Source organism: Pogoniulus pusillus, chromosome 8 (assembly GCF_015220805.1).
Source record: "Pogoniulus pusillus isolate bPogPus1 chromosome 8, bPogPus1.pri, whole genome shotgun sequence".
Classification (NCBI taxonomy): Eukaryota; Metazoa; Chordata; class Aves; order Piciformes; family Lybiidae; genus Pogoniulus; species Pogoniulus pusillus.
Genome location: NC_087271.1, coordinates 41,374,176 through 41,387,351, shown reverse-complemented (window position 1 = coordinate 41,387,351; position 13,176 = coordinate 41,374,176). Strand labels below are relative to the sequence as shown.

Below are 13,176 nucleotides of genomic sequence, written 5' to 3'. Positions count from 1 at the left end.
TAAAGCTTTATAATCCCCCTTACCTACTTCTTGGGGGATGCTATAATTTGTGCCCAGGATTTGGCTGGCGTGGGGATAGTGATGCACCACATCCCTTTGGGCAAAGCTGGGAGGGAGCCAGCATAGCACACATGCTGGCATGAAGCATCTGCAAGAGGACCCCAAGGTGGGAGGGAGCTGATGACAATAAAATGGGCTACGTTTGGGAGCCTTGTTCCCGCCCTTTCATGCCCTTGATACCCAGCCCCAAAGGCTGTCTGGCACTGCTGATGTGTGGCACATCCATTGGGCAGCTGTTTGCCTCTGAAGCTTAGTGCAACTAAAGCAGTGAAAAGGTGAAAGGAAGCCAGGCTGGGGTTTCTTGGGAGCAGGGACTGCACCTTTGCTGCTGGGAGCTTCTGTTCAGCAGCTGCTCTGATGTGATGGGTGCTGCCTTCTCAGGAGCTATCTCTGGGGCCACAAAGCCCCACATGTGTCTTGCTCTGTCCCTGTCACCTTGTTTTATGAGCTGTTGGGCTCGTCACAAAAAAAAACTTTTTTCAATTATCCCTGTTTTCAGATGGTTTTGCTGTGAGGATTTTGTATGAGTCTGTTCCTCTCCTTGTTGAAATGGGGCTGACTCAACACTTTTCATTCCTCTGTGTTTTTTTGTAACAGAGAGAAGATTGAAAGCCTGCTGGTGGCTGCAGGGCTGCCCTTCCCCTCTCCATCCCCACAATGCCCTGGCCTCGAAGGTCTCCCCTGGGGATGATCTATGAAATGGGGACCATAGTGGTAGGAGCTATCCGAGGCTTGTAGAAGGCTGGATGCTGTGCTCTCCTCAGGTCCCTGGGGCATCCCTGGGGCTGGGACATGGGTGATGCTCGGAGATAACCTCTGCAGGATGTATGTTGACTGCTGCCTTCTCTTTCTGGGCCAAAGTCATGAAGACAGGGGAATAACAACTTTCAGTTCCCACAGATGTTTAGGATGAGAATGGGTAAAGAGTGATTTTTTTTCTTTATGGGCCCCAAGCCAAAACCACAGATATCTCTGGGGGTCACAAAGAGGCTCTGGTTTAATACCTTCAAAGATCTGTATTGCAGAAAACATCTCATTCACCTAAAGCAAATCCCAGGGTTCAGCTCCAGGGGCCTCCAAGTCCTCTCAGGCCAGCACTGATGGCCAATGCCTCCTCTCTGCTCACCACAGCTTCCCTGGCTGTAAATCACTGATCGTGCTACTGAGCTGCTCAGTGAGGACGTTTAAAGCCAGAGAAAGGAAGGCTCTGCTTCACCCAAAAGTGTTATTGCTGTGTCGTTATTATGACTGGCTTCAAGAACAAGCCCAGTGGGAACTCTACAATTCGGGGTGCTTCAAACACTGTCACATCGATGTCAAGGAACAAGCTGAGCTTTCTCTCTTCCTTTTGAAACATCAAGACTTCAGTCTGTCACCAGCCTTAACTTAACTTGCTGCCATGGAGATTTTTGTAATGTATTGGACATTTGTGATGTGTTTGGCAACCAGGAAGGTGGCTGTTCCAATGAACTAAGACAAAGGGGTGGGTGGTTTGTGGGTGACCATGGGCACTAATGCTTTCTGCAGACGTTTGTTGAGAGACGAGAGTGAGCTCACTGGCCCCATTGCCATCTCCAGCAACTCCTTATTGCCAGATGCAGATGGACATGTAAGCTTGGCTTGATAAAACTCATGCAAATGTGGTAAATCTTGTGGTGGTGGTAGCTGATTGGGTTTGAAGCCTCTTTGCTTTTCACTCAGAGCATCTTGGCTTTGGGGTCTTTGTCCTTTAACCACATTCACAGTAAGGGCATGGTACCAGGTCAACCAAAAATACCAAAACTGATGCAGAGGCAGCATCCCTCATGACCACAGAGCAGACTGTGTCACTGTGGGATGTCAGTGCCTTTGTGCTCAATGCCTCAAGGCAATCAAAGCGCCAGTGAGGTGCCAACACCTACCTCCTACCACGAGTGTAACATCCCTTGTCCCCAGGGCTGTACCATTCCCCAGGTACAGGCACAGTGCTGCCAAGTGTCTCACCAAGGTCTCCTCTTGCTCCCCCAGGCTCTTTGCAGTGAAGTGTGCCGGGTGCCTGGAGGCCATTGCGCCCAGTGAGCTGGTAATGCGCGCCCAGAAGAGTGTCTACCACCTGCGGTGCTTCTGCTGCTGTGTCTGCGAGCGGCGCCTGCAGAAGGGTGACGAGTTTGTGCTGAAGGAAGGGCAGCTCCTCTGTAAGGGCGACTACGAGAAGGAGCGGGAGCTGCTGAGCTTGGTGAGCCCGGCTCTGTCGGATTCTGGTAAGGGGCCGCCCGTACCTGGCGTCTCCCTGGTTGGTCCTACCCTGAAGCCCCAGAGAGCGTGGTGGGGCCTGGAGGCAAGGTTTGGGCTTGATGCCCTAAGCCTTTACATGGTGGTCCACTGTTGCATTCTCCAGTCAGAGTATCTCCAGCCCTGGTGGCAAGGGCATGAGTGGGGACCTGGGCAGCAGGATGCTCTGGAGACCATCCCACCTCATTAGGCTTGTTTCTGTAAGGGTTTGTGCTCCTGGTCTGTGCAGGGTACCAGCACCCCATCCCAAGGGGTCTACAACCTTGCCAGGTGCAGGAGGGACAGCCATGCTAGCCAAAGGTAACATCTCCAAGCCCTGGTGTAAACACGCTGTGAGAGAGAGTTTTCTAACTAAAACCAAAAAATGGTCCCAAGCATTACCATGATTACCTTGAACTAAACCTTCTGTGATGCTCCCCTGTGCCTCATCACCCCTGTCTTTGAGTCTAGAGAGGCTGAGTGCAAGAAATGAGTCACTACTTCTGTGACCATCCTTTTTCATAGTAAAGGGAAACTGAGGCACGAGACTAAAACATGAACTGGCAGCAGGGAGCCTGCAAATCTTCTGCCCTCAGAAACTTCCCTAGTGGCTGATGGCCAGACTGCAGACCCAGCATGGTGACACTGTGAAGACACCATAGAGCCAAGGGGGCCCCCAAGAGGGATGGCACCACGGCTAGAGGTGATCAAGGGGATGGCATCCTGCTGCAGGCAGGAGGTCACTGCTGGGTCATGTTACCCAGAGCATAAGAGCAACATTAAAATATGTCTTTACAGTCAAAGCAAATCAAATTTGGATATTTCCCAGGAAGACAAATTTAGTATGAAAGCTCAGCAATGGGGGCAGGGGTGGGTGGAAATGATCTGCTAGCAGAAACCTTCATGTTAACACCTTCCTTGCAGAGCCTAGATCCTCTCAAGGATGCTGTGTGCCTGGGTCACTGGGTCCACTTTAACACCAGCATCTGGGGAAGATCTGCTGTGTGAGGAGAAGGATTATCCTTTGAAACGCTGTGCACAGGCAAGGGCTGTGGGGAACCTGTCTGGTCCCTGCTACAGCCAAGCACTGGATTAAAAGAGCTCCATAGAAATCAGCATTATAGGCCATTTAGGAGGGGATTGTTGGGGGTGTGAAGCAGGGCAGGTCATTGACACGGCAAAACCTGGTGCTGAGAGCCAGACGATGCTGCATCTGGGAGATGATGCATGGGGGCTCAGAGATGGTTTTGGTGGAGGTGGAACAGATGTTGCTCAAAGCCTCTCTCTTTAGTGTCGTGCTCCTCTGCAGAGAGAGTTTGGCTGGTTTGCAGCACTGCCTGCGCCTGGCGCTGTCTGAGCTCTGCAAGCCCTCTTGCTCTATAGAAAAAATCCTCTCCCCACATAGCAGTGATGACATTTGAAAAATAAAGAGTGAGGCAATGGGAGGAGGTGTCTGGAGAGAGATGGTGAGTGATAGCCCAGCACTGGAGGAGATGGAGAGGCAGGAAAGCAGCCGGATTCAACACTGGCTCTTGCCTTAGCCCTGGGAAAGTCCTTAATTGATTGAAGAATTATTATTTTTTCCTCTGGGATGTGCAAACTCTTTCAGTTAAAAAAGGAACCACTGAGGAGATGTCATGCAGGAAAATAAGTGAATTGGCCACAACAGTTTGGATTTATTCCTAGTAGAGGAAAAGGGCAGTTTGGGAAAGGTTGGGGAGTGTTTCCTCCCCAGTGACTAATTGGCCCATGGTCCAGCCCTGCTGCCAGGGGCTCTGGCCAAACGAAGAGCCTAAGCTTCAAAACCTCATGGGGAAAGACTTATTTTGGTGGAAACTCCAGCTGAGGCCTGAGGGATGCAGCAGACTAGTGTAGGGGTCAAAAAGACATGGCAACTCCTTGATTGGTTGGAAACCCAATTCAGAGCCCCTGGCAGCCTCTGACCTAAGTGGGTCAGCCCTTCCCATCTCCCTTCAGAGCGCATATTTTAGCCAGCCACTGTCCCCACCAGGTTTTGGTTGCCACCAATAATTTGTCTTGGGATGTCATGGGGCTCAGGGGACATTGGCATGTTGGGGGCCAGCCTAGGTGCGTTTCCCACAGGGATGCTTAGCGTGATACAGTTTTTCCCCACCCTGGAGACCCCATCACCATGCCAGAGGATGCACTGGGGTGTCCGCAGCCTGGCAGCACTCCTGGACACCCTTAGAATCATTAAGGATGGAAAAAACCTCTAAGGTCACCAAGTCCAACCATCAGCCCAACAGTACCATGACCACTAAACCATGTCCCAAAGTGCCATGTCATAGAATCGTGGAATCACTGAGGCTGGAAAAGGTGTCCCTGCTCACTGCAGGGCTGTCGGACAAGATGACCTTTGAGGTCATCAACCCAATACATTCTGTAAATCATCCAGCCCAAACTCAATCATCAACCCAGCACCACTGTGACCACTACACCATGTCCTTTCACCAGCAGCATGAGATGTGCTTGTTCAACTTCTCCCCTGTCCCCCGCTTCGCTGCTCTGAGCCCCCCCCGCCCCCACCCTCCCTCCCCCCAGCTGCCGCGCACCAAAGGCCACTTTATGAGAAGGCGCGGATAAAAAGCGAGCCATATGTTGTCTGTAATCTCCCAAACCCTCGCTTCAATTACTGCCTCCCCCACGCCTCTGCCGCCCAGCCTGAGTAAACAAGCCCCTCTGAAAGAGGACCCCATTTTCCAATTAAAAGCGTCCTAACGTTTCTCCTCTCCCTAAATCCTCCCGGGCGAGGAATGTCCTGGCCCCGGCGATGGGACGCGGGCTTGGCAGGTCGGACCGAGGGCATGCCGCACAATATCTATCGCCCCAGCCCCTTCCCAGGTGACGTCAGGGGCAGCCCCAGACACTCATTAATTTCTTCCCCCTCCTTGGTGGGGAAAGGCTTGAAAGGGAGAGTTAATTAAAAGTAATACCCCGCCAAATCCGGCTTCAGTTTTCCTTCTTTCCCTTTGACACTGGGAGGGATTTGGGGAGCAGGTGTTGGAGGAGGGGAGGGCTCGAGGCGAGGGGCTGCTCTGAGAGCATTTTTCTCCTTGGTGTGGATTTGGAGCATCATTTGTTTGACAGAGTCCATAAGCCTCTGGCTCCCCTATGTTGGGTTCTGTCTGTCCCAAAGTGGAGGAGATTGAAATGCTCACCTCACGTTAGGGAAGATTGAGATGCTCACCTCATGTTAGGGTACTAAGAGGCTCAGGCATTGAAATGTCTCCATTGGTTGACAGTCCTTCTCCCAGCATTTGTAAACATCTCTACCCTTCCAGTAAAATTAATTCCCTCAGGCTGCAGGACGGCCTCAGAAAGCAGAGATTCTGCTTGTGGCTGGTATTGAGAAGGAGACAATGGCAGCTTCTGCTCGGCCCTGTTAACCATCAGAGACTCCACACCATGGGTGTCCCCAGTGCTAGGACCCTCAGACTTGCTGCATTGCTATGTCCCTCACATCAGCACATGCAAGAAAGCAGCAGTTTGTCTTTTCTGTCAGTGGTGCTGCTAGCACGGGCTTGCTGTGGATGTGCCATGAGTGAGCAGCAGAAATGCTCTGGGTCCCAGGGTACAACACCAAACTTCAGGCTGTTTAGAGATCACCAATGTGAAAGTCTCTCCCTGTCCCAGCCTACCCAGCCCTTGCTACAGGGAAGATCTCTGTATTGGCTGGTGAGCCCAGAAGAGAGCCCAGCAGCATGGACCAAAAAGGTAACTGGTACCTGGCAGCATCCTTGCTCCTCTGCTGAGATAATTGCCTCCCTTTGCCCCAGAGATCTGCTCCTGCCTTTCCCCATTCAGCAGCTGGGCTGCCATTGGATTCAGACTTTCCTAATGTGTGTGATCCATGATGAATTCTTGTCATGGGGTCCTAACTAACCTGATTTTGCCCTGAATTACTCTAGGTCAGGCTCACATCCCCTAGTGCATCCCCATCTCCCAGAGATGCAGCAGCTCAGGGATGGGAGTGCAGCCTTGCAATCTGCATCAAATCAGCACATCATGTCCATTACCAGTTCCCAGATGGATGGTGGAGAGCTTTCTGGAAAAGGCTGTAAGTGATTTACAGCTTGTGAGAGAGGAGGACCTGTGCTGTCAGACCTGCATTACAGCCCTCCCACACCTAGCTGAGCAAGCAATGTCATCAACATGGTGGTGATGCAGCAAATGAGGAGAGTTGGTAAGAGGAAGGACAATGCTACCTGCTTTCCTGGACCATTTCCTGCCTGATGGCCTTAAGCAGCAGAGTATCAGGGAGGGACACACCAATGCCTGGGAATGCAATGGAGCAGCACATTGCAGCCAGTAGCCAAGCAGTGAAGCCTGAAGCAGCCTGGACTTCTGTCCAGGGAGAAGTAAAACTCAATGGAAGGTAGAAATCACAGGCAAAAAAAAGATACCCCTTTTCTTTTGTGATTTAAAGTCTGTGCCCTAAATAGAGTTGACCTCCATGGTAAGACAAATCAGGAGGAATTTGTGAGGTCTTGGCTAACACATTGCCCTCTCTGAGCATCTCTGTCCATCCTGACCTCTACCAGCCTGGGCTATCGGGGCAGAGGGACCAGATGACTGGTACCCAGCTGGGCTAGAGGACAACCCCAGGGAAAAAGGGGTTCCTGAATGGCTGCTGTCCTCTCACGTGAATGTGAGCTATGTTTCTCCATCCAGATTTGGCCCCAGCTGTGGCCTGGCAGGAAATCCCTGTGGAGCAGGCAGATTTGGGTCTGATGAAGGGAAAATCAGATATCTCAGGGTTTTGCATGGCAGCTGCCCAGACTGGGAAAAGAAGAACCAAAAAGCACATCTGTCTGAGCAACCACAAACCATATGCCACATCACCTCTCCATGTTTCTGAGCTGCCCTGGGGTGGCCAGCCCCAAGCCTCGGCTCCTTGCACTCACAAGTAGAGCTTCATCAACATCAGCTTGTTTTCACTCCCTCAGATTATTTTGGACATGCACTACCTGTCATCTGTAAAGGACCTGCTTTGGATTTCTCCCCTTAGGCAAAAGTGATGATGAGGACAGCATCTGCAAAATGGGCCAAACCTCAGGGAAGGGCATTGAGGATGGGAAGGATCACAAGCGGCCCAAGAGACCCCGGACAATCCTGACCACACAGCAGCGGAGGGCATTCAAGGCATCATTTGAGGTCTCCTCCAAGCCCTGCAGGAAGGTATGGGGAGAAGGTCCCATCCTTAACCACCTCTAGCCTCTGGTGACATCCTAGATGCTGGGCAAGGACTTGCCCTGGTTACTTTGTCCCCTCCCAAAGTTCCCCAGAAAGCTGAGTGGGTCACTGTCATTCCTTTCCCCAAGGTGCGGGAGACGCTGGCAGCCGAGACAGGGCTGAGTGTCCGTGTGGTGCAGGTCTGGTTCCAGAACCAGAGAGCAAAGGTGGGTAGGAGGGGCTGGGGCTCTCCTTCCTTCTTGCTCTGGCTGGGAAACTATTTCATCTCACTTTTTTGTCTTCTTCTTTGGCCAGATGAAGAAGCTTGCCAGGAGGCAACAGCAGCAACAACAGGATCAGCAAAACACACAGCGCCTGAGCTCAGGTACCGCTCTGGCATCCATCTCTCCCCGTGCTCAAAGTCAGAGCCATCTCAGGGCTTCCCAAAGGACCCCCAAAATGCAGCAGCCCAGTTGTGCCAATGACTTGCTCTTGTCTTCCAGCCCAGACGAATAGCAGTGGCAGCACGGGCCTGGAGGGGATGTTGAACCCCTACACAACTCTGCCACCTCCCCAGCAGCTGCTGAGCATGGAGCAAAGTGTCTACAGCTCTGACCCCTTCCGGCAAGGGCTCACCCCACCCCAGATGCCCGGAGACCACATGCACCCCTACGGTGAGGCTTCAGGGTTTGCCTCTTGTCTTCTCTCCTTTGAAGAGATACCGAGATGGGGGGGGGGGGGGGGGGGGGGGAGGGGGCCGGGGGGCTGTGTGGTGAGGGCGTGTCTCGGGGTGCAGTGATTTCTGGGAAGACAGTGGTCCTCTCACTCCTGAATCCTTACTCTGCAAATGGTGGGAGTACTGATCACTGTCAAGCTACTGGAGGAGAAAGCAACCTCTGAAGCTTTTCTGCACTTTCCCTGTTTCCCAAGGCGCTGAGCCCCTCTTCCACGACTTGGATAGTGATGATACCTCACTGAGCAACCTGGGCGACTGCTTCCTTGCCACGGCAGATGCGGGACCGCTCCAGGCACGAGTGGGGAACCCTATCGATCACCTCTATTCCATGCAGAACTCCTACTTCACCTCCTGAGCATGGAGTGGTCCCCGGCACGGGGCAGCCCAGGCCACCGTGCTGCCCGCGGGGGGGCTCCTGAGCCTGCGGGGTTGGGAGGGAGAGGGGGGCGACCCTGCCGGGATGCTGTCAAACAATGTGTTGTAGCTTGGGATTCCCAAGGAACGAGTTAAGTTATGGGTTGCATAGTTTCATGTTTCTCTTAGGAGCCTAGGATTAGGGACAGGAGTGTTTTTTGCAGCTGGCTGGTGGATTTTCAAGTTTCAAACGGGCAACCAAATTTCTCATTTCGGCAGGGCGAAAGGCAGGGGGAGGGGGAAACCCTTCCCGAGGGAGCATCCCAGCGCCCTGTCCCGTCCACCCCGCCTTGAATAGGAGCGTCAGCAAGGACAAAACTACTGCTCTTCACGGGGGAGCCCCCCTCCCGCCCCTCCCAGCATCAGCCAGGCTTCGAAATTTGAAAAGCTGACCACGCTTTTGGGGAGCCACGGGGGGAGCTTTGCGGCGGGGTTTCTCTCTGCTCCCGCCACCGGCTGGAGCGCTTTGCTGTTTGAACAGAGAGACTTTTGAGATAGATGTTGCCATGCGAATCTAGAAAGCTAGAAACCCCTAACGTCGTCCCCGCCGCCGCCGCCGGGGCCGTGTGTGTGCGTGTGTGCGGGCACGCAGCGGTGCGTGCGTGTGCCCAGCCGTGGGGCTGCGGGCGATGTCCTGCGCGGCCACACCCACCAGATTGTAGCAACAAAGTTTATTTCTATCAGAAATTTACTGTACAGCAAAAGTAACTTTATTTTCAGTGTGAACCATATTTAAGGGAATACTCAGTGCACTTAAGTTATGAGATGAAATAATTTACTTTTTATAAAGGTTATGTTTAGGTTGCAAACGCCCAGTGGCAGGGGAGGAACATCAGGTGGTAGGTTTGGGGTTGGATACTTTTGGTGCTCTCAGGTTGCCCTACCGGTTTTGAGGTCCTGTTGAAACAAAAAGTGGGACTGAATCCAAGGACCTGCTCCTGCACTAGCAGATCGATGGGGACAGCACGGTGGCCAGGTCCTGTTCCCACAACAGGACATGTCCAGAATGTCATTGTGGAGTGGACAACACTGCTGGAGCTGGTAGGCATTCTGCCACATAGAGGCTCAGCCATGCTTCTCTGCATCACCTCTCTCCTTCCCCATGGCAGGATCCAGCCTGCCTCTGCCTGCGACCCCATGTAGTACCCTCAAATATGCTAGAGCAGTGTGACCTGCTGCCCAGGCTCTGGAAAACACCACAGCCCTTTGGACAAATAAGAAATGAGGGGAAACCCTGCATTTTCCACCCTGTGCTCAGGTGCATCTTTGCCAGAGCTGTGGGAACCTGGGGAAAGGTCTCCTTAGGGTGGAGCCTTCACGTGACCCTCACCTCATCCCCACTCTCATTTTCATGCATTGTGTCCTTTTGTGCTGCTGTTCACATATGATGTAAGTGACAACCCCTGAAGTCATGCAAGTGACTGTGAGGCTCAACACATTGGCTCATGGCCACCATATGGTCTGACACTGAATGTAGCTGGGTCTGGAGATGGCTGACCCAGCAGGAGATGCCGACACACTGTCAGAAATCAAGCACCAAGATGAAATTACAAAGACAAAAAAAAAAAGATCTCTGGAAAAAGAAATAAAATAAAAGCTTGGTCTTTTCTTGTCTGGATTGTCCCCTTCACTTGGAGAGGGAAAGAAAGTCAGCAACGAGTTGGGTAGGGTATAGTGGAGACTGGAGGGCCTGGAATGTCACACACCTGTTTCCAACTCCAGCTGAATGGTAGTGAGGGGCCTGCTGGGGTTCTCCACTGAGCACAGGAGGGCTCAAATGTGAGAGAGTTCTGCTATAAATGTCTACTAGTTGGTTGTAGTGGAAACAAGTTACAGCTGAAGGGACAAAGTAGATAGAGAGGTCAACCTTCTCTACGACAAGAGCAGCCCTCTGGGGCCAGGTCCCTTCATGGATTCATCTGTGTTTGTACCATCAGGGAATTCTGCTCCATGTTTACACTAGCCCACAGAGTGCTCTTGGTATTCAAGGAGATCTGGAGAAGCCAGGACAGCCAGGTTAGTAGCAATACATTTTCCCAAACATGAGCTCTTGGTTGGAAACACCCTGCAGACTTCATTGGTACCCTCACATCCCTGAGTGCCATCTCGGCTCACTGAGCAGAGCATGGGTGAGAGATGTTTGTCCTTCTCCAGGGCAAGTGGATTTCGAGAGTGGGAAAACGTTTCTACAGGCCATTTCTCCACCTGCTCCATTAGTGCTCTCTCTTCATTGTGAATCTTGACCTTCCACAGCAGAGCCATGGAGGGATTCCAGCCTAGGGCTGGCTGAAAGGTAGGGGTGAGTATTTCCCAAGAAGTGTTGCCCTCGTCACAGCTCCCTGCCGTGGAGAGGTTCTATGAATATGTGTTGGTGCCACCAAAGGTAGGATAGGAACCCTCAGTCTTAGATGTTCAAAACAAGTTGTTCTTCCTGCCCTTCAGGCACTGCTCTGCTGTTTCTGTGCTATAAAATATTTTCCAAGTCCAACCTGCAGGAAAAAAATATTCTGAAATGGTGTGCCTGTGTGAAGAGAAGTTGTGATTTTAGTTGTGCAGGTTGTAGTTTTCTAGGAAGAGCCTGGATTTCGCTCTGTTTCAGGACAGAAGATCACTGCTCCCGAGGGACTGCAACTGCTGCAAAATCCCCCAGCAGGCCCAGCTCAGCAGCATCTGCTTTGTTCCACAGCACCCAGTGCTGGCTTGGGACTGGTGCTAGTGGAGCAGAGGGGGTCTGGGCTGGGGTGAGGCTGTTAGTCACCGGGGGCTGGAGGTGGACTGCTGCTTTTCTTGTGGAAAGGGGGGAGGCAGATCACATGTGTTGTGGAGGAGCTGCTGTGACCCATGAGCCTGATCTGTGGGATCTGGCTGTAGGCAATGGCTGGGTTAACACCACCCAGGCCTGCAACAGGAAAAGAGGAGTTTTCAAAAATGGTTACCAAAATTGCCTTAAAAATTCCCCTCGCTTGGATGCTCTCAAAAACATTGTGTTTAAAGCTTCTCCTTAAAAACGCCAACAAACCTTTTTAGAGATGAACGGTTTATCTTTGCCACCCACAGCTACCTCCTGCCTGAAGAATGTTCACTTGCATCAGTCTGGCTTTCCGTCAGCCTAACTATCAATTTTTTACTTACCAAATTACTTCCCCCCCCCCCCCCCCCCCCCCCAATAAACCCCCATAAGGCCCTGCCACACAGAGTGGCTTCCTGTGTTTAAGACGCAGGGACATGCTGTAACAGCAGCATCTCACAGGGTGTGTGTGGAGATGTAGAGAATTATTGCAGACACTATGTAATTTTAGAGAAGGATCAGTACTGTGCAAGGGAACAGAAATTTGTCTGGTAAAATCAGTAGCATTCACAGTTTTAAACCAGTCTTCCTTCTGCAAGCTGCCTTGTGTGCTTGACACCACCTGAGCACAAGTCCAGCTAGCAGCTGTGCAATGTGGCAGCAGATGTGGGTCCTCCTGTCATCTGTGTTTCATATTCTCTTGTGCCTTATTTCAGGGTGTGGATGGATCTTGCCAAAAGAAAACTGGCTGGGCCTTATCTTCTGCAGGTGATGGGGTCACTGTGTGGCAGGTGACTTCTTGTCAGGCCAGGTGGGTTGCTGGATACCCCTGGATGGGTGGTGGGTTTGCTACATTTAGGACTGCCCCCCTGGGGCATACTTTCATGGTGCTGCTTTGCCATATTGTGCATGTCTAAGCCTGCTATCGGCCTGGAGCATGACTCTCTTTAGACAAATGATATCTTCTTGTCAAAGCCAGGCAGAAAACAACAAGGTCTGATGTGAAAATAGGCTCTACCTTGCTCTCCAAGGCAAGGGCAATGCCAGGAAAAAGGTTGGGAGCTGACCTTTGCGTCTAGTGACTCAAAACAAAGCCCCCTCTGTTCAGACACTGCTCAGTGGCCAAGGAAAGATCAAGTCAGAGATTACTTTTCAGTTGGGGACTCTGATTAGATGATACTGATAGCAGGAGCAAGCTAGCTCTGAGTGATATTATGTTAATTAACTTGCTCCTTGTGAATGGATGGTACAGGAGCATGTGGCAGATGTAAACTGGAGTGAAACTCAAAATGACACTTCTAAAATGCTGGCTGGGTTTGCATCTGGAGGTTCAAATCTTGGTATTTCTGGGAGACTTCTAGTGCTCAGACACAGAAGCTGGAGCAAGCAACATTCCTGGAAGCATGTCACCTTGGTAGCAGATGCTATCTAGGAAAACCACCTCCATTTGGAGAACTGGATCCTTGCCTTGCTCAAAATGGTGTGGCTCAGCATGTAACTGAAGTCAGTGGAGCTGTGCTGGCTTCTGCCAGCTGAGATGTGGCCACTATGAGACCCCGAAGTGGACAGCTTTGCAGCAAAGAAGAGCTTGGCACAGTGAGGAGGCCCATGGTGCCCCCCAGTGCACAGCCACCTCCCCAGCCCCTTGCTGCACAGGGTGTTTCCAGCCTGGCAGGGTGGGAGTTGCTTTCTTATGTGTATTGGGCACCTATTCACACACAAAAAAGAGCCTGCA

At 51.8% G+C, this 13,176-nt stretch overlaps 1 protein-coding gene and 1 long non-coding RNA gene across 2 annotated transcripts in view; both read left to right on the top strand.

The window, feature by feature from the left end:
- The window catches only part of LMX1A (LIM homeobox transcription factor 1 alpha), a 45,253-nt gene extending 36,028 nt beyond the window's left edge, over window positions 1-9,225 (top strand). The window contains exons 4-9 of the mRNA XM_064148237.1: window positions 2,068-2,300; window positions 7,340-7,509; window positions 7,653-7,730; window positions 7,819-7,888; window positions 8,007-8,177; window positions 8,434-9,225. Of these exons, the coding sequence (XP_064004307.1) occupies window positions 2,068-2,300; window positions 7,340-7,509; window positions 7,653-7,730; window positions 7,819-7,888; window positions 8,007-8,177; window positions 8,434-8,594 (883 nt within the window). The 3' untranslated portion in view covers window positions 8,595-9,225. The remainder of the gene's footprint in view (window positions 1-2,067; window positions 2,301-7,339; window positions 7,510-7,652; window positions 7,731-7,818; window positions 7,889-8,006; window positions 8,178-8,433) is intronic.
- Window positions 9,226-9,233: 8 nt separating this feature from the next.
- On the top strand, window positions 9,234-11,791 carry LOC135177779 (uncharacterized). The gene is made up of 3 exons (XR_010303158.1): window positions 9,234-10,669; window positions 10,808-10,946; window positions 11,253-11,791. It is a non-coding gene; the product is annotated as an uncharacterized LOC135177779 (long non-coding RNA).
- The last annotated feature ends 1,385 nt before the right edge of the window (window positions 11,792-13,176 follow it).